This window comes from Anser cygnoides, chromosome 1 (assembly GCF_040182565.1).
Source record: "Anser cygnoides isolate HZ-2024a breed goose chromosome 1, Taihu_goose_T2T_genome, whole genome shotgun sequence".
Taxonomy (NCBI): Eukaryota; Metazoa; Chordata; class Aves; order Anseriformes; family Anatidae; genus Anser; species Anser cygnoides.
In genome coordinates, this window is record NC_089873.1 from 157,000,188 (window position 1) to 157,028,084 (window position 27,897).

General features: G+C 42.0%; 1 protein-coding gene across 1 annotated transcript in view; it reads right to left on the reverse strand.

Moving 5' to 3' along the window:
• Positions 1-600: 600 nt before the first annotated feature.
• Positions 601-27,897, reverse strand: part of DNAJC3 (DnaJ heat shock protein family (Hsp40) member C3) — a 34,630-nt gene continuing 7,333 nt past the window's right edge. The window contains exons 3-12 of the mRNA XM_013201621.3: positions 26,700-26,824; positions 25,592-25,666; positions 17,267-17,419; positions 15,706-15,887; positions 14,016-14,135; positions 11,710-11,815; positions 11,497-11,617; positions 6,286-6,418; positions 5,336-5,484; positions 601-4,286 (exon numbers count right to left, since the gene is read on the reverse strand). Of these exons, the coding sequence (XP_013057075.2) occupies positions 4,129-4,286; positions 5,336-5,484; positions 6,286-6,418; positions 11,497-11,617; positions 11,710-11,815; positions 14,016-14,135; positions 15,706-15,887; positions 17,267-17,419; positions 25,592-25,666; positions 26,700-26,824 (1,322 nt within the window). The 3' untranslated portion in view covers positions 601-4,128. The remainder of the gene's footprint in view (positions 4,287-5,335; positions 5,485-6,285; positions 6,419-11,496; positions 11,618-11,709; positions 11,816-14,015; positions 14,136-15,705; positions 15,888-17,266; positions 17,420-25,591; positions 25,667-26,699; positions 26,825-27,897) is intronic.

The window sequence follows — 27,897 nt, forward strand, 5'->3', positions numbered from 1 at the left end:
GTTTTGGTTGTAAAGGAGGGACTCCATTAAACCAACTCGTGCAGTGAGTTACCACAGTTATGCATTCAGGATGCACCCTTCTACTTCTGCTTCTGCCCCCAGCCACTTGCTGCAGACCCACTTGCTCCAGCTGTGAGTTGTACAAATCCCACCTCTCCCCGCAGCAGCATCTCTCCCCTGATCCAACTTCCCTCAGGAGCAGGGGCTGTTTTAGCCTCTCTGCATGGTGTGAACACGGAGGTGACGTTTGGGGAGGCATCTCAGAACAGACTGCAGAATATCCCCGTTCTCACAGAGGACTTCTCAGAAGGAACCAAGATGCTACATGAAGGTTTTGGGGGAGTTGTCCCCAGGTCCCTTCCCAGTCACCAGACCAGTAACATCAGAAGGAAACCAACGCTGGCGGTACCAGTGGTGGCGTCACCGTCCCTGGGGGTGTTCAAGGAAAGGTTGGGCATGGTGCTTGGGGACATGGTTCAGTGGGTGACATTGGTGGTAGGGGGATGGTTGGACCAGGTGAGCTTGGAGGGCTTCTCCAACCCTAACGATTCTATAAACTCTAACAGGATGAGGAAAGAAGAGCAGACAAATACACCATGGTGCTTTCTTGTCATCATAAATATCTTTATTGTGAAAAATACCATAAAATAATTCCTGCAGTTCTAGAAAAAACAGTTCTTGCTTTTTAGACTTACGATTTATATAAAGACATTTTAATAATTTGAGACATTTGATAAATTTCTGGCTAACTTGACTTATCCTTCTTACAACACAGAACTGCTACTTTGAATTTTGCAGTGGGCAAAAAAAGATTCTCACATTTTTAACTTTATGGATAAAATTATGCATTACAGAGCAAACAAACAATACCTTACAATAAGGCACTTTTAAATACAACTAACCTGCTATGCTGTACTGGCTGATGTCCAGCAAAGCTCCTACAAATCACAGCCCTAAACAGAAGAATAATTCTTATTCCAAACACTGGTCTGGAAACTGAAATAATAACAAGCTTTTATGTTGAAAATTATTTTTAAGCTAACAGATTTTCCGCGCATGTCACAAGTTTGAGCTCTTACGTTTATAATTCACTCGGAATCTGTTTTAATACTGATTTATTAACACATCAGTATTAAGCACACCTCAAGTAAAATGCATCCCCCCTTTAGTTTAAAACAAGTCAGAAACTAGTTTATAAAAACGGCAAGACAGAATTCAGCATGGAAAGTTTGCACCTACATATTAGGCCAATCGTTGTAATGATGCTTCATGCACACCTCGGGCTTCACAAACTACCAAGACATTTACTTCAATGTTCAGTTATTGAACATTATTGCACTACAGACACCCATTATAAATAAAAAGGCAAATTCAGTTTCCTTGTACATAGCTTGCACCATTAACAGTGTGTTACCAGCACTTCGTTTTTCTGAAGTCGTATCAGGAACTGCATCACTGTATCTGGAAATCCTTGAAACACAGAAGTTTTTTTTTTTTAAAAAACAAAAAACAAGAACAACTTCATTTTTTTTGTGTGTTTTCAGAAGTACCTTAAAGCTCAAAGCCAGCATCTGCTCCTTTAAAAAGTGGTAACATTTATGTGATCCCACAGCTGCTTGGTATCAGAAAGCCTTATTCTCCATCAAGTTTTTCTTTATTTTCAAGACACTCTTCCACAAAAGGAGTCTATGAACAGCATTCAAGCATTAATCATCATCTTCCACGGACTAGATTCAAGCTGTTTTCCCCTCCCCTCCAAATACATGATCTTCCCCGTCCCATTCATCATCAGAATTAAACACAATCCTTTTTGTTCCTGACTGCTTCTAGTGTACCCATTTGTCCACTGCCTTAGAAAGAAATGAATATGCTCGGCTCCAACATCAATATCTTATGTGAATAATTCACTTATGAGGGGCCATCTTATTCCTTCCCTGAAGAAAAAAATTAAACCCCGCAATTCTCTCAGCCATAGTTTTTAAAACAGTGGATGGGAAGAGGTAACAAAAAGAAGAGATAAGAACAAAAAGCTGCACAAGGGTAGTCCTTTAAAACGCAACATTTTAAGCACTTCTCCAGCACACAAACGTAGCTGTCTGGTATTTACTGTGACTTTCTGAAGCCGAACACCACTCCTGTACGTACAAGATTACGGCATATTGCTTACAGCGGTTGTTCGACAGCATTTCAGAACCAGCCCCTCCTGTAGCGAGCAAGGCAATGCCAGAGTGTTTAGGCAGAGCCCTGCCTTCGCGCGGAACAAGCGGCCGTGGACCACAGGAAACCCATACAGAAGAGCTACACGATCCTCTGCTAACAACGGCCAGCAAGAAGCGCACGCACCAAGAGCTGCCTGGATCAGTGGGACAAGTTATTTGTTGTGCAACAAGTTCCTGCGTCCGAGCCCTAGGGGTCCGAAGAGAACCACACTACCCTTAGAAGGGCACGGCCAGCGTCTGCAGCATCATCTACAGAGTTTAAACAAGAACGGTTCAGACAGGTCAAAAGCAGAAGTCAAACTTCCAGAAGTCATTCAGCTCGGAAAGTATCTGACGCTGGGGTTTAACAGGCCGCTGGGGCGTGTTTGCACCACGCGCTGTCAGAAACCAGCGCACACGCTCCTCAGCTTGGAGACAAATTTCTGCTGACCAAACACTGACCTCTAAGTCGCTGCTGAAAAATCTGTGAGGCCTCGTGGCTTGGGAAAAATTGTGTTTGTAAAGTACTTGAGGCAGGAGACGAGAGTTGTACTTCAAAAGCAACTGCACTTACAGTAATAAAAAAAAAAATCCCTTGCAGATGGAAGGCTTTATTTGCTTTGTTTGACTGCGGCTGCCTTCTAATAAAATGGCTGCTGGTGAAACTTGACAGTAGCTTCGAAATATTCGGTTACAGAATGAGGAGACTTCCTTGTAGCAGCTCCAGTCCTGGCAACGCCTCTCAGCTCATGCACAGTTCAATCTGTGCGCAAAGCCAGCTTCAGCTGCGTGTCTATGGAAAGAATAAACCAGACTCCTGGCTAACGAGAAGTCAGACCTTCCCGGGCACAGGCAGCTGTTTTTGCAGTACTGCGGCTGTTACACAACACACGCGTACTACTCCAAACAGTTTCACGTCGTATTAACGCACCGTCGCATCAGCCAACAGAAATGAAGTTGCATTAAATGGGGAAGACTCCAGTTAATATTTTATTCCTGCAGCTCACACACTCACCTCACAACCTGTGAGGACTCTGAGTTTTTACGTACAGAGAAGGAACAAGCTGCCGCACAGCTGGCGGAATGTCACATCACACTGTTTTGCTCAAATCTCAAGCAGATATTTTGTTAAAGTGCAAACTACTCAAAAATGATACTTAAACATTCCAAATCACAGAAACAGCCTTCAGAAAATAAAAATAACCACCAAGCAGGTGTATTGTGTGTTTTGTTTTTTTTTTCAACTTTCATGTTTGACAGTTGCTGCCAAGGAAATCATCTCAATTTCAGGTTAACGAATGAAGTGAACAGACATTTTCAGACATCGTTACTTACAAGTGATCTTCTTTAAAAGAGATTGTTCAGACTCACTCAGCCTCTTCACTCTACCTATGGCACCGCCAACAGTAATACATCAGGGTGGTCGCTGGGGTCTCCCTTAAAGAATACTGAGGAATGGATCATCCTGCTGAGCACGACGACTAACGATTTGTTAACGCGGAGACTATCGTAACTACCCGTTCCACGTTTATTAGGCCCAGATTCAGAGAAATATTTACATGCATTTTTGCCTTTAAGCATATACTTGAGTCCTAAAGATGCGTTTAAGTGTTGCCCTAAATAGCCTCTCACTGTTTTCTCCATCCGAAGGAATGAACGTCTCCTGCACATCCACAACAAACACCTAGGCTGTAACAAAACCCTTGCTCCACCTCCCCCCCACCAGCATAAGCTCGTCAAGCTCACCACAAAGCAAACCCTTGGAACACTGAAAGGAAGAAGGAGCTTTCTTCTAGTGCGGTAAGACTCCGGGTTAAGGACAACATTAGAAATTAAGATTTTGGGTCTTGTACTGAGAGAGTTTTTATTTTTTTTTTTTTGAACTAATTAAGTAAAAAACAGCAGCAGCCACCCGAAAACAGTCTTGGCTCTAACTGAAGTGGAATTTGAATGTAAATGGTCCTCCTCCAGAACCAAAGGGGTTGAATCCTTGCCACGTGTTCCAGTTCCTGTGGAAAGGGTTGCCCCCACCCTGCTGACTCTCTGCATCCAGTGGGTCCTCTCCTGCGTCAAATTTCCGCCTCATTTCTGAAGGAAATAAAAACAAGGTGGAATGACGGCACTGTAGTCAGGACAGCAACACACAGCGTCTCTGAAGACCAAAAAAGTGGTTCAGAACCACCCCCAAGCCAGAGAACTGCTGTTATCACTCATATTGGCAGCATTTGTAGGAACCTGACTAATTACTTCTGAGTTTTTCAAAGCTCTCCAGGACACTGGCAGAGGAGAAAAGCCTCCAACCCTGTACTAAGGCCTTCAAATAAATCATTTAGCTTAACGCAAGGCAAGACAGTACCCGGCTGTCCAACAGAACACTCTGGAATTTCAAAAGGGACAGGACAGTCACACTTGGAACTGCGAAGTCCCACAAATAAACGGGACGTTTTGTCCTCGTTGAGTTCACTGTATTTATTCTCACAGCTGCACCCACTCAGGACAGTCAGGACATACTCTACCCTGCCAGTTCTTCTCCACCAGTGAGTTACAAACCAGTCACCACACCACAGAGCACTCTCCATGGCCTCTCCCCTCTCCCCCGAAGCTGACCAGCAGACAGCCAGACCCGACAGAGGGCTTCTTGCTTCTGCTCCCCCTCCCACAGGCCGACGGGAGCCAGGAACCCAGTCCCCTGCTCCGTCTGGGCTTTGATGCACACAGCAACAAAGCCACTCTTCAGGCCCTCTCTGGAATACTTCAGGTGCTGTCAATCTAAGCTTAGTTTGCATCAGAACTTTAGGCAGGAGGAGACACCCATATCCTTAAAAGTAAGCAGCACCTCCAGAATTAAGCGGTCCTGGAAGCTTCTGCAAGATTATATCCCCAAAAAGATACCTCTGAAATAATCAAATAATTTTTACTTGGTTTGAATCAAAAGTCACTGAAGCACAACAGGTAATTCCAGGTTTTTATCTGGCTTCACGCGATGGATGGGATGCAAGCATTAGTGCTCTCTCAAAATGGTTAATGGGAGAGCAGAAAAAGGGAACCTGGAATATTTGTAATATCTTACACTTGCTGCATTTTTACAGTCGTAAAAAAGTCCTAAAGTCAAGTCACTGCATAACAACAATCCTTACCTGGGTCAGTAAGAACTTCCTTAGCAGCTGCTATATCAATGAATTTTTTCTCTGCTTTCTTCTTTTCCTCCTCACTCTGGAAGTTGTCGGGGTGCCACTGGGACGCCAGCTTTCTGTATGCTTTTATGATTTCTTGCTTTCTGGCATTTCTGAATGGATAAAAGTTATAGGTCACTTATAAGCCTTCTAATTGTTCACATGCCACACTACTGAATCTACAGGTCTATTTTTAACACTGGAAAAGTAATTAAAGATATCAAGAAAATTATGAGATTCTATTTAACCTTAAGGTGATACTGGTCATTTATATGAAAACAGGAAGGAGACTGCAGCTTTAAATCAAGACTACTCTTTGCTTCGCTATCCATTTACCCTCTTTGGAAAGATGCTACTACCAGCTACTACACACGGTACAGTTCCCAGTCTGAAGGATTTACAGTAAGGTCAGTCACAAAAAGCACAGAGTAGAGATTGAGTTAGCTCACGATTAGAAAGATGACCGATACTGGTTCAGAACTGAACATTTGTTTGGTTCTCTTTACAAAGAGAAGCTGTTAGTTTTTCTAGGTTAACGGCAGAAGCATTTCAGACACCTCCTTCATTCAGTCCTTTCAAACTCTCCTAATCTGTCATATCAGCCACAATTATCGTTTTTTTTTATTGCTTTAAGTAATTCTTTGCAGTCCTCATTTCTTCACCAAGTCACCTACCTTACTTCTGATCATCTATACTAAAGATTTCTTGCCAAGGCATTTACTTCCTTCCTTCCCAGTGGTTGTTTTTATTCATTCTTTTCTAAATGAATTTTAAACAAATGCTACTTAAAAGCTGAACACAACGGTTGTAAGACATGAACAGAAAATAACATGCAGCAGAACAAATCAACTTGCTAACATATGATAGTCTAATAACCAACATTCATGTCATCAGCTCAGATATTAATGTCTCACCGTTTTACACCTAAAATTTTATAGTAATCTCTCTTCTGCGATTGCTTCAACATCCGCTGGGCTCGTTCGAGCCCCTCCCGAATCTGCTGGTCATTTTCACTATTGGCTTGAGCAGTTTCGTAGTCTTTAATAGCTTCATGAAACAAGAAAATGAAAAAAGCATGACATAACTCCTCACAAACTACAACTTAAAGAACGCAAACACTCTTCAAAACTGAAGTTTTGCTGTTACAACTTATAAACAGTGGAACTTTAACTTGCCAAATGTGCTTCTTTCAAATTAGAAAACGCTAGGGCAGAGGAGGTTCTCTTTCACATATAAATTAGGTAATTTTCTTTCTTTAGATTCATCGCACTTTTTGGAAAGGCAGGAGAAGAGAGGTTATTAGCAGCCAGCCAGAATGCTCTTTGAGATGCTACGAAGTCCTACGGACGAACATAATGAGCAGCCAGACTGGGACAGAACAGGAATCGAGAAGTTTCAGTGTGCAGTAACTGAAGAGCCAGCTGCACAACATTACTCCCTTACACTGCCGTGCAGTTGCAAGGAGGCATTATGCAGGGTCTTTACATGAAGGTTCCTTCTCCCACCACGTGCACTCAACACAAAGTCTCTTTAACGACAGCGAGGACAGATTTCAGATTACCAGCAAATGAATTTATGCAACACCACAATTACGGCACTTAGTGAGAGACAAATACTCTCTTTTTATGCCTCAATACAGGTATTTTCTGCAGACAGCTCCATTTTAGGCTTTGGGCGTTCTGTTTTGTCGTCGTGTCCCCCCTACTGCCCCAAAGGCATGCTTTCATTCCTGGCAAATGCAGCTCTTGAAATAAAAGCGGGAGAGCAAGAGAGGCGCCGTAATGCTCTCATGAATTTTGAGGAGATCTCATCTCTATACCTTTTTTGACGTAAACCATATTATTACTGTAAGTGGTAACCGAATGCTTAAGACACCAATTTTAAGTATTCTTTGATAGAGATTTATCAAGGGAGGCAACTGTTGAAGTCTTTAATGAGACTACTCTTCTTTCACTGTCATAATCCTCCAAGTCTCATTTGCAGATCCAAGTCTCCCAGGTTTCTCAAGTTAGACAAAGCACTTGCATCAGATTATTTCCAAGCAGATGCCATTTCTCAGCAGGTGTTACATTTGTTTTCCACTGTTTCTGAGCAAGACAGCAGGAAGTGCTAATGAATCTGTGCTATTCAGACATCTGATACCACTGCAATCTTGTTTTGGTTTATTGAAAAAAAATTCCAAGAAGTATTTCCAGTGCCCCAACAATCTCATATGCTATTACAAGCAAAACTAAATTTCTATTCATTTTCACATCACCGGATGCTGTTACTTGCTGCTGGAACAAAACATCCTGCTTTCGGCTGATACTTTTCGCAATTTGTCCAGTCATTAAGAAAAACAAAACAGGAGCCTACACTAATGCACGTGCCTAATATAGGCTGATGGAACTGATAACAATGAAAACAGAGGGATTTCGTTATGCTGTTTTATCACCCCAAGATTTTTCCTCCAAACACCACATCACCTACAGCACGCCCCACAGCCGGCAACCAAGCTGCTTTAAGGGGCAAGCGTTTGCAGCGAGAGTACTGGCTTTCGAAACTGACTCCCCTATTTGGAGGCTGCAGATATGAAGCGTATGGGAAGGTGAGTTTTATTATGTTTTACAGTGCTGCACGCTGCTGAGGGAGTTCCTCCAGCACACAGCACACCCCGTTGGAAGTACGTTTTGTACTCCTCCAGTTGGAGAGGCTCCAGTTTTGACGGTGTTCTCCAACGTGGGAATTTTCTCACTCAGAGCTGAGCTCTGTCCACACGTGAGGGGTGAGGGTTGGGACCAGGCGCTTTTGAAGCGGGATGACAGCTTCCTGATGACAGAAATATTGTTAGGAGAGCAGGAGACTTATTGCTAATTCCAGGTATGCTGAGTGAGGTATTTAATCAGCTGCTCCCAGCCACCATTTCTAGAAGCACTGACGCCTCCCAAGCTTATACAAGAATCATCAAACGTTCTTACTTTCATACGGTCCCACAAGAGGGAAGGGACCACCAGTTTCTAGAACCCCTTTCAATTTAAATACTTCAGTCACATCTCTCCTGCTCTCAATGCAAGTGCCTTCACAACCCCTGAAGCAGCAATTGCATCATGCTTCTAAACATCTTAGCTGGCTTTCCTATCTTGCCTGCATCTTTAAAACCAAGTGACTAAGAATTAATTTTCTACCCAACATGAGTAACTGTGGACAATTTACATCCTTGCCAACTCTGTTAGAGCAGTAACTGAAACTGTACTGCTTACAGGAACAGGGACTGCCTCCTGCACGGTAGCAGGGCTGGGAGATAAAACGTGTCCTGAGCAATTCTGAAGCAGCAAATGCTTCTCTCCTCTTTGAAAGAACTTGTGCTGGATACTTGATAGACTAATAGACTCCTGTACTTACAGGGTAGTGTCAGAAAGGGATTCATTACACATCTGTCTTCATAGACAAGCCCTGGATCCCATGTGATTATGAAGTAATTAAAACCATTTAATGGGAATCGGGGCTCAGCTATACATCCTCAAGTGCATCTTGAGCATTTAACAGTAATCTCCTTCAAAGTTTTGAATTATAAGCACTTTGAAATTTCCTGTCTTTAAACAGGAAATAGGTGCCTCCAGCTTGAGGTTTTATTGAGGGGAGGAAGAGAATCAATTTACCACTTTAAATATGAGACTACCATTTTAATTACCCGACTGTTCTCTACAGCAGGGAGAAATCAGCCATCCTTTTACAGCAGTGGAAACTGAAGGGTAAGTGAAGACACCTTCAGGCAGATTAACATTAATGAACTGTGACACTGTTTAGGGAGGCACTATCGGAAAGCAGCGTGGAACTACAGCCAGCCTGCTGCTGTCAAGGGCAGGAGGAAAGCAGGGAAACGGGGGGATCTGGAGGAGCGTGGTGACCCCTCAGGAGCCAGGCCAAGCCCATGGGCTCCAGCCCTGGAAACTGGCTCTCCCCGATCCCAGGCGCGTCCTCCCTGCGTTTCCCTACTTCTGCTGTGCTGAATTACAAAAAATGAGGGGGAAATGCCTGATGAAGGGGGCATCGCCGCTGTGAAACCTTCCTAAGGCTTTGTTTGGAACCGCAGCATCAACCTAAAATGACAAAGATATAAAAAGACTACCCTAAGGAAAACAGAATGACAGTTGTTCTTCTCACTTATTTAAGCCATGCCTTCGTATAAAGGTCATTAGATGTTCTCAGAAATGCTGCTGTCTTCCACCCTTTCTTACAAGGAAGGAGGAGGCTTGCCAGCCTCAGTAGAGAAAGCCTAGGACTAGGTCACTTCTGGAGCACAAAGTTGCTAAAAAGGGCTGCCTGCAGCTATACCAGTCCTCTTTACACCTTGTTTTCAAGCATTTGAGTCAAGAAGGCCAAGAAAAAATAAAATAGATCTCATTTGTGACGTTTACTTCAAGAGCAATATCATCTCTGTGATTCATTTCCTCAAAAGACAAAAAAAATCCGAGCATGCCATTACTGAGAACTGCTGTCTCGATGTTGAAATTGAGGGGTGTTTTTTGGTTCAGTTGTAAAGCTGAAGACCCAGTACCAGAATACAGAAAAGGAAAATTGTTCTAGGAGTATTAAAATTAATGGAGCTAGTTTTCCAGCAGATTTAAAGCCTACGAGTCCTCTCCTTTATCGCATTTCACTGAAGCGGCCCAAGGCTTCGAAAACTGCTGCATGAGTGAGCGCAGGAACAGACGGATTGCTCAAGTCTCTTTCTTAAGCCTGGCTTCTCGTGGAAATGAGATTCGCTAAATTAAATTTTGAAGATTTTTATAGTACATGAGCACTTAGTACTCTTAAGGAAGCTACATAACAACATAATGGTGTACTCAGAGACACCGATTACTCAGTCCCCGTTTTCCAAGGCTGCATATGGACCAAGTAACCATGGACCGTGGTACTCTGTCTTCCAGGAGGGGAGGAATGGCCAGCGGGTCCAGCACAACCCCAGCAACGCTGCTGGCTGGAAGATGCGGGGTGATGGCACGTGGGTGTGCGTTGGGGAGGCAGCACTCAAAGATTCATCCCCTTTGTTGCTTCCCTGCTCTACACCTGACTTTGTCTCACGGCCTGCAGGATATCTACAGAGCTGGGAGCAGGAAAAAGAAAAGCCATCACATGTTTCATGTGCTCTCAGAAATGGAAGAGGGCTTTCTGATTTCAAAGGGCACTCGCAGCCACTGCCACTTGGAAAATAAGTACTGATAATGTTGATGTAGGTGACTTTCAACAGCAAGGACGCCTGCTACAGTACAGGGCAAGTCCAACTGAGGCAGCTGGCCCCTGCTGCCTTCTCAGTCAGCCACGAGGAAATGCAGAGAAGGCTGAAACTGCGCTCCAACACCCTACACCACACAAAAACAGAACTGTGAACTGGGATTTCCTCATGCCACTGGCTTCTACCTGTAGACAATGCCTTCACCATTCACCCCGTCCGTGGCGTTACAAAGCTGCTTCCCCACACCCAGCGCTGTGAGAGCATTCGCTCAGAGCCTTGTCGGCACACCTCCACCATCCCAGCAAGGCAAAGCTCCACAGGAACCTCTTCCTTCACATGGTGTTCTGCTGCCAGTCTAATGAAAAACTAAACTCTGGTATGCGTTTTACACAAAGCCTGCACAAGAAATGCAGTTTCAAGAACAGAATCAGTTCACTGCTCTTGGCAGCGTTACAGAGACCCACGGAGGTGAAAGAATGGCCTCCCCTCCTCTACCCTGAGCACACACTAGGGTATAGGACAGTCTTGTTTCATACTGTCATCTAAGGACATCAAAAGGAAGCTCCTAAAATGGGCTTACATGACCCTAACCATAATTACCTTTTATCTCTAAATGCAGTTCTGACACTGTTTGTATAAAATGTGTTCAAGTCTGAATAAGCGGCATGCTCTCATAAAGGATCCTGAACATAGCCCACTGTTGTAAAGAACCCTAGCTAAAACAAGTACATACCACTTGAACTAATCAAGACAAAATTAACAGCAGATATTTTTGTAAATGTGCTACTACCAGTACTGATTAGGGATAACAACACAGCGTAGAATCAAAGTGCATGTTAAAAATTTTTGAAACACTAACTGCATTTTAAGTGCCCACCAAAATGCAGGAACGAGATGCATACGACTTTACCTTCTTCGTACAGGTCTTCCAGCAAATAAGCTTCTGCTCTGTCTTTCAGGGCATTCACATTGGTTGGTTCCAGTTGCAGAACTTCTGTACAAACTTTTATGGCTTCTGTAGCCTGCTGATTCTAAAGAGGAGAAAGTAAAATCAAGTTCATGGGTGGAGTTCTTTGTTTTGCTTTTAAAGAAATTTGGAGAGACAAGTGGAAGCAAGAATTACCTTTGACAAACAGTGACAGATCCTTTCTTTGGCACGCGTAGCATAAATTGGGACATCTGGCTCGGTTTTCATAACAGAGTCATATTTATTGATAGCATCTTCATACCTGTTTTAATTATAGAGCATACTATTGTGAAATGTAATAACTACTTTGAGCTGCTGCAATTTATTTACAGATGTTGAAATTTTAAAATTCAGATTTTCCCATCCTTCTAACAACGTACCTTAGCTATACTGGTCTTAAAGGCATGATGCTTAGCCAAGGCTTCGACCTGGATGAGGGGATCGAGTGCACCCTCAGTAAGTTTGCAGACGACACCAAGTTAGGTGCGTGTGTCGATCTGCTTGAGGGCAGGAAGGCTCCGCAGGAGGATCTGGATAGGCTGGACCGATGGGCTGAGGTCAACTGCATGAAGTTCAACAAGGCCAAGTGCCGGGTCCTGCACCTGGGGCGCAACAACCCCAAGCAGGGCTACAGGCTGGGAGATGAGTGGTTGGAAAGCTGCCTGGCCGAGAAGGACCTGGGAGTATTGGTGGATAGTCGGCTGAATATGAGCCAGCAGTGTGCCCAGGTGGCCAAGGAGGCCAACGGCATCCTGGCCTGTATAAGAAGCAGTGTGGCCAGCAGGTCTAGGGAAGTGATTGTGCCCCTGTACTCGGCTCTGGTGAGGCCGCACCTCGAGTACTGTGTTCAGTTTTGGGCCCCTCGCTACAAGAAGGACATGGACGTGCTCGAGCGAGTCCAGAGAAGGGCGACCAAGCTGGTGAGGGGTCTGGAGAACAAGTCTTACGAGGAGCGGCTGAGGGAGCTGGGCTTGTTCAGCCTGGAGAAGAGGAGGCTCAGGGGCGACCTCATCACTCTCTGTAGGTACCTTAAAGGAGGCTGTAGCAAGGTGGGGATTGGTCTATTCTCCCATGTGCCTGGTGACAGGACAAGGGGGAATGGGCTAAAGTTGCGCCAGGGGAGGTTTAGGTTGGATGTTAGGAAGAACTTCTTTACTGACAGGGTTGTTAGGCATTGGAATGGGCTGCCCAGGGAGGTGGTTGAGTCACCATCCCTGGAGGTCTTTAAAAGACGTTTAGATGTAGCCCTTAGTGATATGGTTTAGTGGAGGACTTGTTAGTGTTAGGACAGAGGTTGGACTGGGTGATCTTGGAGGTCTCTTCCAACCTAGACGATTCTGTGATTCTGTGATGTGAGGCAACATTATGAAAAAAACTTCCAACCATTTCAGGAATTATATTCCCGTTCCCTCTTCCGTGCTTTGACACAGAAGTGCAGGCACTATGCCTAGCAGGCTTTTGCAGAACACCATGACTGCCAACCCACAGAGTGCACTGACAAAAGTGTCTAGATTTGTTTCCTGCCCAATATCCTGTTCAGCACGTCCAAAAACAAAAGCTTCTCCATTTTTGATATTTAAGAAGGACTCAGTCCGTCTTGGCACGAGCACCGTACTATTTGCCTTTTGTGGTGCCAAAAAAAACACTTATGCCAGTTTGAACCAGGAAGTTGTTTTCTCCCTATGTTCTTCTCAGCAAGCCACATAGCAAAATGTATTTTTGCTGTGAAGGTTTAAAGATACACAAGTTCTACAGTTAATAAGAAACAGACTGGAACTCTCACCTAGATATGCAAGCGTGTGATTGAACTCAGGGGCTGCTACAAGCTAGAAGAAATTCAAGCTCTCAGAAGAGTCCCTGAAAATGTGCTGATACCGAATTAAACAGAAGACTAAAGTGAAAAGAGCCCAAGTGGACTGCTGACTTAATAAAACAGCCTTCGGTTCTGCTGATTCACTTTCCCTGATGCACTTCCTTTTAAAGAGCCACCCTGACAACGTTTAATCACTTGCTAGGGCTTCTTACAGTTGGATGTTGCACACTTGGGAACGTGTAAAACTGAAATGAAGCAAGAAGTAACAGAATAGAGAAGCATTACACAAGGTACATAAAAAAAAGACCTAACAGCCAGATCCACTTTAGCTTTCAAGGCACTGCGGGAGTGCTTGGTGTCTTTAGTCTCAAGATTAGGTCCTATAATACCTGAGAGTTAACAAATATTATCCCTACCTTGGTCTTAATACCTGCTGCATAAAGTATGCAAAGAGAAGACAGTGGTATCAAAAAGGATTCAGAATTGACTACGAGTAATATTTATTTTAATTGTTATTTGAGAGCTGTGCTCAGTTATCCACTTCAACTGACAGATGCAAAAAGCATTACTTAATCAGCTCCTCAGTCAATAATTAGTTGGTGCCTTGGTAGTGATTTTTTTTTTTTAACATACAACAATGAACACTTACCTGCCTTCTCTGATGAATTCTTCTGCTGACTCAATCTGCTTATTGAGTTTCTTTACTTGTTTATAGAGAGAGAAACACTGCTTATGGTCTTGGTCAAGTTTCAGGCACTCCCGGACTTCACTTTTCACAGGGAGAAGGAAGTAAGAGAAAACACCACACGTTATAGGATTTTGTCTAGAGACATAACGCAGCATCTATAACCTGTCCAAAACAACAGCTGACTTCTTTAAACTCTCTCTCCATTCATTCAAAAATTGGAGTGAAAGAAGTCCTCCAGAAAATACAGGGATATTTGCTTTTTTGTTTGTTTTTAATTATTTTTATTGCTAAATATGCCAAAATTGAAATTACATTAGTTATTTGGTTACAACCAAACTGAAGTTACATTAGTAACTGAATAAAATAGAAGAAAAATACACTCTGGAAAATTCATTGTATTCAGCAGTTAGCAGACAACTGTAGTTTTCCTTTGTGTTTAACTTAAGGATATTAAAGATTACATCTAAGGTGTAAGCATGTTTTATGCTGCCTGGAACAGACGAAACACAGGTAAGGCCCAAAGCCCCACTTGATAGAGTATCTGCCAAACCTGAGCAAGACTTCTCACTGTGAAGACCGTTCAATGAGACTCTGATTAAGACCCGTATCTTTTAAAATAGGAAAAGGTCTTAAACAACCAAAAAACCTCCAGAATCCATTCACAAATGAATAAAAATTATGTATAACTAATACATATACGTAAATATACATTAAAAATGTATCAGTCATCACAGCACAACCACAACGTTAGTCTCGGAACAAGATCAAAAAAACTTATTTTGTTCCTAAGCACGGATGAAACCCCTTATGTGAAAATCATTAAGCTTGTTACACGAAGAAAAAGAAATTGGAAGGACAGACAAGATTAATCACCCAGCAAATTCAAGAGCTACTGAACTAGTACATCTTATGACTCAAAAAATAGTATCAGGGAAGAACAAGTCAGTTATTTGGTGTTTACCATGCTGAACATACAGAAATATTTTTTTTGCCAGATGTAAAATCTATTTGTGTTACTATATTCACACATGCAGTTTCCATCCTTTGTCATATGCTGCCAAGAAAAGAAACAAACTTGGGCTGAAAACAGCCCAAGTCTTTTTCAGCCTCACGCCTTACTGAAGGGATTCTGGTCCAGAATGGCATTGGAAGGAGTCTGAAGATGCACCTGAGATCACAGAAGCCACTTGTGTGTGAAAAGTAGAATTATATCATTTGTCCATCTGAGCACAAGGAATATGAAGTTAACGGTTTGGCCTGGGTAACCAGTTTTTTCGTTTTCACTGTGAACTTAACTTGAATGGAGGTTCAAGGTTTAAAAAAACGAGTCTCCAAGTTTAGAGAAGCACTTTGTTCCAGGACAGAGGAATATAATAACAGCAGCAAATGTAAGCAACTCTGATGTTTCCACACTATGGCATCAAAACAAGAATAAAAATTTCTCAGGCAGCACTGATTGCTGGTCTGCCAAGAATAAACGTGATGACTTCACAGTTCTTAGCTTCTGGAAAGGAGTTTCCCTTATCAGGTCCAGACCAGAGTTGCTACTTCATCCAAAGAAACAGACAACATAGATATTTCATGGTTTATCATGACCTACATCAGCCCATTTTGTCTCGATTCTTATAATTACAGCAAACAGTGAAATTACCTGAGCGATAATTCATGGTCCCCAAGCTGATAATATATCCTGCTTATTTTATAGAAGGCTTCAGTGTTATCGTTCTTTAATTTGGCAGCAGCTTTCAAGTCACTAATGGCTTTGCTTGGCTCCCCTTCCTTTATATAACACTCAGCTCGAAGTTCCCGTAGCTCTGCATCCCAAACACAAACCTTGAGAAATCAAAATTAAAGCTTGACTTTGGTCCATAACACTTCACTTCTGTTCCTCCCCAACAAAACAAAAATCCCATTAAATTTCATTTTGCCAACTGCAACAGCATAAGGTTCGAGCTGCATGCAGAGCGCATGAAATTAGCATCTCTGCTTCCTGGTGGATGCTGTGATGCACCTGCCCAAACAGAAAACAAAAGGCCTGAAAAATTTGTAAGTGATTCAATGAGCTCATGCGGGAAGATGAATTAAATGTACTGGCACTGCTTAAACAGAGACAGTCTGCTAAGCCTCCAGGGAAGGATACCAGAACCATAAATTATTATATCTTCCCAAAAGAACAGGAGTAAATGAACAGCAAGGACCCAGCTGTCAGTTGTCCTCTAGAAAGAAGCATGTGAGTAAATTTCAAAGCGATATTTGACCTCAGTGTCTGGATTTTGAAGATTTATACAGAGGTAACAATGTCACAGTATGGCAAGGATAATTACTTATACAGAACTGCCTATTATAATTCATTTTATAGAATTTCTTCTGGGCCTTATCATTTGTTTTTAAACTATGGTTTTAGAGAACAAGGTTTTTCTGTTTTTCTGTAACTTCCTCCCCACAAACCAACTCCCACACTTTGGCAGTTTCTTCACCAAAAGCTAGAACGCTGTAAATTCCAGATCAACAGTGTTAACGTGCATGTAAAGCACCACAGCAGTTAACTGTCTTTTAATATATTTCTATGTGACACACAAAACGCCCCGATGACTGAGTTATTCCATGTAGACTAGTCGGGGTACCTTTACTGATTGGGATTTAACAACAAATACAGGTACCTAAGGAACAAGCTGAGAATACAGCTACACACATTTTTAACTTGGTGGTGTTCTTGATCTTTTGGTTACTTCGTTTTCTCAAGACAAGAAAGTACCTGCTTCACAGTGACGATCTACCCTTTATATAGCTTCATATTCAGCACGTACAAACTGCCTACATATTAGCAAAGAAAAAATCTAGATGAAAACCAGCCATGCCTCCTGTATATGGCAAAACTTCCCTGGTTGGAGAACAACTCCCCCCTCCCCCAGCTCCCTCAGGAATACTGAACTGCGGAAAAAGCAGAGGATGATCAGAAAGTTACCCCACAACAAAAGCTTGGTTGAAGTCTTATCTTTAACCATAACAATGATTTTTTGTTGTTGTTGTTGCAGCTAGTGCTCGCTCAGCATTCTCCACTCTCCAGCCTCAGTATGGATTCGTGGTGCTCAGCAAAATTAAGCCAATTACACCATGTGTTTGCACATTAGTGAAGAAGTTATTGAACAAAAACACACGTCAGACAGGAGCTCTTACTCCCCTTTCACTGTATCATTTTACTTCACACTTACTGCCAAGATTTCATCAAGAAGAGAGATCGCGGCTTCATAATCCTCTTGCTGGTAGGCAGATAATGCTTGTGAATGCAGGCGCTGTAGCTCATCAGATTTTGTCAGCTGAGTCTGGGCTTCTTTCTCCTCATTATTGCTGGGATTGGATTTGAGCTGCAAACGTTAACAAGAAGAGAGACTGAACTGCTTGTTCCAGAATCTCTTTTTGTCCCATTAGTAATCGTACCACGGGGAACTGACTAAAGCTGCAAATAAAGTAAAATGAGTTTTAAAATTCCAGAAGTGTTTCCAACTCTGAATTCCGGAAAGACATTTTTAGCTTTCACACAAGATGTCAGAAGTTCGAGAGCTCTTAATTCCCCCCCTCACCCTGCTTGCTCACTCACCATTGGACACATCATACGCAACAATTCCTCTCCTGGACCACGGGAAGTCAGGGGCTTCTCAGCTGTAGCCTAGTTAATTAACACCCTGCAGACAGTTATTAAACACGAGGTTCCTCAGCACCAGTGGGAAGTGCATCCACGTGGTGTAGTCACAGACCTCATTTTAAGCACAATACACAGAAACAACAGCAACACAGAATCACAGGATCATCTAGGTTGGAAGAGACCTCCCAGACCACCAAGGCCAACCTCTGACCTAACACTAACAAGTCCTCCACTAAACCGTATCACTGAGCTCTACATCTAAACGTCTTTTGAAGACCTCCAGGGATGGTGACCCAACCACCTCCCTGGGCAGCCCATTCCAATGCCTAACAACCCTGTCAGTAAAGACGTTCTTCCTAATATCCAACCTAAACCTCCCCTGGTGCAACTTTAGCCCGTTCACAGATAGCATCACTGTGAGGCTGTTTCTTACATTTTCCCAGAAAGAACAGCTACAGCAGCAAGGCTTCAGGTGGCAGAAGGGCTCACTGGGATCAGCTGGGAACTCATACACTTTGCTTCATGTGTAGTTTCACACATACGAAGCAAAGGCTTTGTCTAAAGCCTCTAATTTCTCCCTCCGACCAAGTAAAAAGGGGTTACATTGTATTTGCATTCACTTGTTTAGGCAGCTTTGTATTTTCAGAGAAATAAACCAAAAAGACCCTCTCACAGCAACTCTACCACCTCCCAGAACGACACCTAAGGGCCAGGAAGAATGCCGTCCATTTCCTTGCAAAGCCAAGAAGTCATTTGTACAATTAGTGTAGTTTGAATAAAGCACTGGCTTCATGCTCGTAGCTGATCATTATGACTTCCTGAGTTTTCGAAGGGATGAATCAGTAGGACATGATTTTTTTGTATTTTTATTTTTGTTTTAATCAAAACTTGCGCTATCTTGTATTTTATACGCAGACTGTCAACTACAATTGCCAAGTCCTCAAAGTCATCCAGTTCTTCTTCTCTCCTCGTTTATCTTGAAGCCGCTCCTTCCCTTCTTCTAATCAGTAAGTTCTTCAAATGCTCACATTTTGTGCTTAAGTCTCTAAAGTAATTCAACATCAGCCCTCAGAACTCATTTAACAAAATTTCCCAATTCTCATATCTAAGTATATGAAAGAGAAAAGCCTTAACGCAACATGAAAAGCATGACCAGGTCCCACCTCTGTCTTCGATTGTTCATTTGAAGTCTTTCTGACCCTTTATGAAGTTGTTTCATTTTACTCTGCCAGAAATCAAGTTGTACTTAGACCTGAAAATCCTTTATCCCCCCCCACTCTCTCTCAGCAAGAGAGAGGGATGTGATCAAAGAATTTTGTTCTTTGTAAGTCGACTCTTAATATATGTTTCAAAAAACTTTTCTTCTGGTTAGAAGAGGAATTCTGCCTATGAACCCTTGCCGTTGTGCATCCTCATTCTCCCTCAAAACTGGAGCTTGCAATAGAGACAAATTTCTGCATCTGCAATTTAAAAAGTTCCAAGAACACAAACCTCTCCCAAGTTCTGACCTCTTTAGTTCCAGCTGACTGGCTTAACTTCCTCCCTTGATTTCTCAGCATTTTCTTCTTTCAGAAATTAGAGCTTTTTCTACAGACGAGCTTTTTCCATTTCAACTTATCTCATGATAACTGCACTCCTTAGACGCACGATGTTTCTTGTAATTTATTTGGAGCACATCATCAGTGGAATATGGAAAGCAATTTTACAATCATACAGACAAATCAAATTGTAATAGAGACCATTTGAGTGAAACATCTGAGGTAATTTTAGGTAGTACAAACTGGCACGTCAAAGCTAAGGGAAACCTCTCAAGCTATCATTCAAAATTAAGCCAGTAAGTTATTGTGTTCCACGTATCGTGACAATAGTTAATTATTAAGAGCTTCTGAGTGTATAGTGTATTATGATGTTTTAATCAGTAATGTTATTTACAGCTTAAAAAAAGGCCTCTTCATTAAGCTCCAAGAGGAAACGCTGGAAATGTAATGCAGTTGCTTGATACTGTCATTTTGCTTTACTTTCCGGGTTTTTCCTGTCCTTTTGCCCAGCGATCAGAAGACTGTTACACCACTGTTACATAACAAATCAGGTTTCAATCACTCCTCCACATCCTTCATCATCCTGCACAAACTCAAAGCTCTGCTCTGCACAGGGCAGCTGGACGAGCACGCTGCTAGCGGTGAAGATGTTCCAGAACACAGCATCCTTTGCAGTCTTGGAGGTTTACTGCATTTGGATGGGAATGCTAAATTAGTTGCAGCGTAAGTTGCAGCAACAAGCATCAGCCATCTGTTACAGCAGCTTTCGCTCACTACCAAGAAAAACCAACTTGCAACTAATTCCTTTAGAGGAAACAGAGGCCAGCATATGGGAATGGCATTGTTATTGTCAGTAATTCTCTATTACAGATTTACCACTATAGGTGCTGCTTTATTTTATTGTCTAACCTCAGTAGAGGGGAGAAACATTGTAGGGCAAAGAAAACCTGCCTTTTGCCCTTAGGTGAGCAAGATTAAACAAAAACATCAGCCACATGTGATTTATCAAGCAAAACTTTAAAAGCATTTGCATGTGTGCCTCTCTCTCCACTATCAGCAAGGAGTCTGTTTTCCACTGAACTCAGTCTCAAGGATTTGACTCAAAACTTGGCAATATTACCTTGCTGTACCCAGGAGAGCAGGGAAAAACGTATCAGGAATTCAATTCATCAACCCCATTTTTCTTGTTTTTCTGTGCTTGTGACTACACCAGCAACAAAAGCAAATTGAGTAGGCTTGTGAAAAACTTTCTGGGGGGAGGCAGGAACCTCTTCCATTTGTTTTTATCGAAGTTCAAGACGTCCATGCACTAAAGAAGAGACAGGGAAGTTCTGTGCTGGCAGAGCAATGCATTAGGTAACAGCTATGATGTTAGACAGACGGAAAAAGGCAGTAAGTATTTAAATACCTTTTGCTCTTTACCCAGAAAGCTACAGATGATCATATTACCACAGAGGAACATATGTGGAAACAATCTACTGCTAATGTAATCTGCTTAAGAGAAATTCAAATACTCAAACTTGTGCTGGGTAACTTACTCTGATCAGGTTAACTTATTGGGCCATAAGATGGTCTCCTTCACGTATATCCAAAATGCTGGCCAACCAGCCACAGAGAAGGGTTGTTCAGTACATTTTGCAACAACCATAGGCTTCACTAGATTAGATAACAAGGATCTGCAGAAATGCAGTGCTCAGTCACTTAGTTTTGGCTGACATCTAGTGGAACTGCAAGTGGAAACTTCAGTTTCCAGATGTCAAGTGTCTGTGCAATTCTGTCTCCCTTGGAAGCATATTTAGGGCACCTCAGTTTGGAGTATTTATTGCAACAAAATGCAACTGTGAACATTTCAAATCCCCCCCTTTTTTTTTTGACTGACTGTAATAAATATGACAACTTTTTCCCTTTCACACTTTCCAACAGACTAGGCAGAAGTTCTGTTCTAAAAATCCTTCCAGTTTTTGTATCTCCTACACAGTAACTCGGGTGCTTGTCATTCTCTAGGACGTAAGCTGGGCCACAAACAATATTACAACGCACATACAAAGGGCAGCCATGACTTCAATCAGTTTTGTATCCTTTTCAGAAGGCCTTCATGAACCAAAGTATAGCATTATTCCTTTATTTTCACTGAAAAATCATGATTTAAGATAAATATTCCAGGGTTTTCACAGACTGAGGCCTTAGATTTGAGTGTTGATGTGCTGCAAACCCACCCTACCTACTGCTATTACTTGGAAACTACTCACCAGAACAGAAGGAACTCGATACTAATGCACATGAGCATTTAACCAAAATTGGAGGGGATAAATAAATACTGTTTGTACACTGTGAAGAATAACTTTCTGAAGTCACCCAAAGACTTCTGCTTTATCCCTATTTCATCCTGGGCACTCTGAAGACAGGAATTAGACCCTTCTGTTGACATCCGTTAAAAGTTTTATTACCCTCTAGGCGTTAGATTTCCGTACTGATAGCTGAGTTATAAGGGGAAAGCCACTTTTCTAAAGAGCAAGAAGTATGGCTATACAAAAAAAAGCCTGGTGCTTGTAGGAACCCCATGGGCTTGGTGCATCTGTTGGCCAAAAGGAAGTGTTTCTCTAAACACTGTGTTGCTTAATGCATCGATGGCTAAGTCTGAATCACCCCCTCTATCCAAACCCAGTGATTAACTTCAGCAAACAGGGAAGTAAGGCGTGGAAAAATGAAAGACAAAAGCAACCTGTGAAAGGATGGCCCTAAGGCTGGGGTCCCAAGAGGCTCAGGTCCTAGAAGGGGCACACCCCCCCCCCTCCAGCCAGGCATTCCCACTGCCACGAATGCTCCTCAGCCAGCCAGTCCTGTCTTGGGTAGAAACATCCGAAGAGAAGAACTGCTCTGCTCAGCAACCACGTTAACTCTGAAGAGGCTTAGGGTCCTCAGGAAATTTTCCTACATACTCTAAAACTGCACAGAAAGAATTAAAAGGTTTTTTTTTTTTTTCTTTCCACAAGTACACATTAAAGGATAGGTTTACTATTTTACTGGCAGAATGTTTTCAATGATTCTTTTAAGATATACACAGAACTGTCGCTGCTACAAGCTGGGAAGTTTACCTGTCACCCTGCTCTGAGATTTTCTTACTCCCTGTCTTACTGCTCAGACATCTCTTTCACGAAGCACAACTCCAAGCAAGAATGGAGGAAGGATAGGAAGAAAAAAGGCATTTCAGCACTTCTACTGGGATTTGACAAACTTCTGACATATGCTATGAGAAAATAGCTCATTACAGCTTGCAGCTTCTGGTAGGCAGGGGAAGCAACACTGACTTTTAATGCAAACATCATACAGGGAAATAGAAACTGTCTTCCTTCTACATGCCTGTCTTTGAGGAGTTCATCTAAAACCACTCTCCTTAGTTTCTACACCTCGACCTGGTTTCTCCAACTCAAAAGTAGGGAACATTTTAAAAATCTGATCCCCTGCCTTAAAATCAACAGCTGACCATCAAACAAAAACAAATCACCATCAGTGAAATCATGAGATATTGTCATCCAAGGGAATACAATCTACTTCAAAGAAGGCTGGCTTCACCAAAAGAAAGCCTCTCTCACCCACAAAACTATTTTCTCAGGAAAAAAAATAACACTGAAGGTAAAAACCTATCATATTTACCTCCCTCTGGTTCATTTTTATAAACATATGATGCCCTCAACCATCTACATTAATGTCCTGCAGTAAAGAAAGCAGGTGTTTTTCTCCAAATTAAGACTTCCCTTGCAGTGAAGAAGAGGGATAGTTTGAAATACAGCACCTTCTTACCATCTTTATATGATATCCAACTTCTGCTCGCTGAAATGTATGACCAGACCACGACATGGCTACTGTGACTGTTTGCAGACCTCAAGCATATGTACAACAAATGTAGGATAGCCAAAGTCGCACTGCAAATTAAATCCAGGTTTGGACACCTTCATTTGCTGCTGTACTGTGTGCTTACCCTGAATGACTACCAACTAAGTTGGTAGATATGCAGCCAACAAATTAAAATGCTGGACAGCTATTCAGATCTTCTACATTCGTAGCCAGAGAGCAGAATCTGAGGTTATATACCCAGTTCACAGGTAAAACATACAATTTTAGGTATTCAAGACCAAAACTGAATTCTAGTCTAAAAGCTATTGAGACCCCACTAGCACTTCTTTGGGTCACATTTGCACAGAAGTAGAAAGAATTTTGATTTCAGCCTACAACTTACTCCTTTGAGGCTCTTGACAACTGATTTATGATCTGAGTCAAAGTTTCTTAGTGACTGTTTACCTCTCCTCTGTTGCTTTTGGTAGCTAAGATACAGAGTCCTAATATGTCCAAGTCTTAAAATCATTTAAAAACCACTTCATCTCTAACAGCCTTCCTCCTTTTTCCCCATCCTCTCATGTATACATAAAGAATGACACAAACACAGAACATTAATAGGCTTCCATAGTACTATGACTGATTTCCTCACATCTTGAGATTAAACATAATTTCATACTGAAATGTAAACACATTGTCAAAATGAACTAGGTATTTTGCACACAGAAGAACTCTTGAGAACAACCAAATTGTCTATCTGAAAGATTTAGAAGCAAGCAAGGGATATTTCTTACTAGTCCTCCAAGGAAATAAGTATTCTACTTTGGAGCCAAGATACCCAAGACAACTTAATTCCTTCCACCATATGAATAAATTAATCTATTACAAAGGATTGCTTTAATATCATCTTAGTCTGCACAAATACACTGTAACACACCACTTGCTGTAATCACGAAGGAAGTGCATAAGCAATATTGTTCACAGAACCAAGGAAACTGGCACTAAAATTTAGGACCAATATGGTATCTAAGTTAGCCACTGAGAAGAAACTCTGTTCTGCTCCAGATTTAGAGCTCAAATGAAGACTGAAACGGTTTGACTGAACAAAGGCAGCAATCTAATTTTATTTTTTCAGAATTTCAGCTGGTTTGGGAAAAAAAAGCCAAGCAATTTGACAGTTGACTGGAGAAGCATTTCCATATGCGGTATTGAGCAATACTCAGAGAGCTGTGAAGAGATGGGTGCACAAACTCAGAACCAACACTGACATCACGTCGCTGCTAGTGCAGCAACTGTCCTCTGTTAATCCGAGCTGAACGACATTCTCCCACAGTGCAAACAGCGGGGCTGCACTGCAGCCAGACACGCAGCTGCAGACCGCACGCTCACCCTGGGAAACTTACTGAGGTAGCAGCAGCGAGAGGAGACGCTGCTATGTGAATTTCAGAATAAACCACTACCGTTTTGCTGCAAACACAAGAGTGCCCGGTGCATTTATAACTGCAGTAGTCACTCCTCCCCAGCTGCCCTGAGAAGCGTACACTAATTGTTCTGGTTTTGTCTTACATACTCACGAGTAACATTCCATTAAGCAGCTCTAAGCTGCAGCACAGAACTGCTTTCTCCATCACACACGACAAAGAAAGCCAACAAGACAACATCAGTTACACTTGTAAATTCTATTTATTTTGGTATAAAGGACAGGCAAGCTGTTCAAACTAGCAAATACTGAAGAGAAAACAAATACAAGAACCAATCTTATTTATTCTCCTGCTTACAGAAAATTTGTGAGGAAAATGAGTTCCACATATTATCTGAGGATGAAGTTGATTTTGTTCCAGAGTTTATTTTTACAGCGCGAGGCTGAAATAACGTGTAAAATACCCACTGAAACAAAAAACAACCCACGTGAGTTTTAGGTGAGTAATAGCCAACTGTACTTGCATGGTAACTCAAAGCACTTTTTGATAACGGAAAGAAAGTGTTCTCAGCACTTTGACAAAGGCTAGAACACTCCTTCACAGGTAAGAGATGCAGATGTATGCCACTGAATTAAATTATTTTAGCATCACAGTGACTAAACTAAGAGGCCAGGATCCCTCTGCAACCAGTGGAAAGGTGGCCTGATCCATGCATCCTGCAGTCATTTCCCATTGTCACCTGAAAATGGTGATGCAAATCAGTGTTCAATTACGTACTGAATCCCACATCACCTTTCTGAACCGAGACTGCTCTCTAGCACAGGTGTCACCAGGGAGAGATCTCAAAGTGTTCGGCACACACACAAAACCAAGACTTTACAGAGTGCTGTGCTACTTCACGCAACGCCTTCTTATTTTGACTTCACTTCTCCAGTCCAACTTTATCATTTGTTCATGCAAAGTGGTCTAACTACAACACCTTTAAAGGACAGGGAAGACTTGAACTGTGGTTTATGCACACATTCTCTAGAGCATCAGAGCTCAGAAGCCAACCGTAAAAACAGAAACATTTCTTCAATTCAGGTAAGTTGGAGAACTTACCACGTTTTTAAAGTCATCCTCCGCTTCATCAAATTTTCCTTGCTTGAGCAGTAAGTGTCCTCGCTGTAATCTTGCCTGAAATTAAATAGAAGACAGTTTCTTTCAATTTACACATGGATCCTCAGGAAATTATGAAAATTTACTTGTTTCTTTTAGCAGAAAAAATGTTTCATTTTACTACAGCTAACAAGCTAAATAAGAAATAACACCACCTGTCCTTTGTCTTTGTAACGTTCTTCTTAAGAGGACTCTGACAGTAAAGAATCACTTCACACCATAATTGAGGACCAAAGTATAGACATAATTTTTTATAAACAACTGTAATCCTAAACATAATTGAAAAGAACTCCTTTGAAAAGTTGCACAAAATAAAGTGAATGTTTACCTTACTCCTTACCTTACTGTCCTGACTACATGCGGTCGTAGATTTAAAAAAACAGTAGAAATAAATTATTTTAAAAATTCTCATATTGGGTTCTCTCATTAAACTTTTCGAATAATAGAAGCTACGTAATATGACAAACTAATGATTTGTAAGATTTTGATTTAGGATGAGCATTTGCATACAAGAAGTTCAGCATTTGCTCCTTTACTACAAGCTATATAGGACACGGAAAATGGAGATGAGAGAATGAGATGGAGAGGGCTCCAGCAGTCTCCAACCAGTGAGGCAGTCTCTCCCCACACAGTAAGCACAAGTGAGCAAAAGCTAGCTCAGAACTTGCAACAGCCCCACAGGAAGGCAGTGAGACTAGGACAGCTCCCATGGAAAAGAGAGGCCTCACCTCAGCTGCTGGTCAGGAGGGCAGAAAACAGAGGCACCTGCTCTCTCCCCCCCCTGCACGGCCTGACAGAGGAGGAACGCATTGGTACAAGCCCACGAGGAACGTGCACTTAATAAAATCACAAGTTACCAGAGGAACTATCTAGACCACAGAGTCAGAATATTTGCAAATTCTAGCACATACCCCACTGCTACTATTTTATCCTATTTAAAGTTTTGAGTGATAACGTATTTTCTATTTCTGTTTAGCAAAACCTGGAAAACAGCCTCCTTTGAAGTATTTTCTAATACACTTGAACAGTTTCCAATTCCAATAATACTTACTGATGTGAAGTCCTGCTTTAATTCCACCACTTTACTTAAATCACGAATTGCTGCTTTAGATTTCCCCATGGCTAAGTACACTGTGGCTCTTCTGTAATAAGCAATGTAGTTATCAGAGTCTCCCTCTGCAAGCGAATGAACAGTAATCAGAACACTATCTCAGAGCAACTGAACCTTTGGGTACAGCTAAACTTCAATGACTAAAAACATATTACCTGAGTTTTAAGCCACTGGAAGAAAAAAATTGCATTTATCACTAAAACATTTGTTCCAAGCAATTTGTAATGCCGTTTAATTATTTAACAATGAGGATTACAGAAGCACAGTACATTGCTAATAATTAAGACTTTGGAAGATGAAATATGTACATCTTTTTAGCCTTGTGCTGGAAAAAAACCAGTCCCCACGTACTTACCCTTTATCTCAAACTGCAGGCCTGCATTTGAAAGCAGGTTAATTCGTTATTCTCCTTCCCAGCCCCTGTCCATCACACAGGAAGCAAACAAATAATCCCCAAACGAGCAATATGCTAGTCCAGTGTCATTACAGATGAACAAACCCTTCCTATCATCCATTTAGACAGCAGCAACTTCTTTCTAATATTAAAGTGGGCACCAACACCCCCTCCTAATGGGGGACAAAAAACAGGTACTATATCAAAACCTGCAGGCTAACTCCAAGGCCACCACATTTCATGGTGTCTGCTGCTCAGACTTCCAAGATCCTCCAGTTTTAACACTCTAAGCCTACCACATATATGGATACCCCTACAGGAGGGGAACATAAGCTTCTGAAAACAGTTTTTTTCTTAATATTCTTCTCTACAAAGCATTTCAAAGAAGCAGACAACAGTTACTCTTGGCTCTCAGGAAAAGGTAATTTAGAGCTCCCACACAACCATACACGGTGCAAGACACACAATTTACTGTCCAATTAATTATACGTATGAAAATCCAGAATTTGTAGACAAAAACATCCACATCTGAGGAACAAAACAAGGACGTCTCTTCCACACCTCATCTGGGACTGAAGCTCAACTTTAAAATAAATGAAACAAAAAAGTGTTGCCATAAATCTTAAGGCAGGTAAACAGCTTCATAGCTGGCCACCTCCAACACCAAAATGCTAGGTTAAATCTCTCTGGAAAAAAGTATCTGCGCTCTTCCTCTGCAATCCCTTGGCTGTGGAAATATTGATG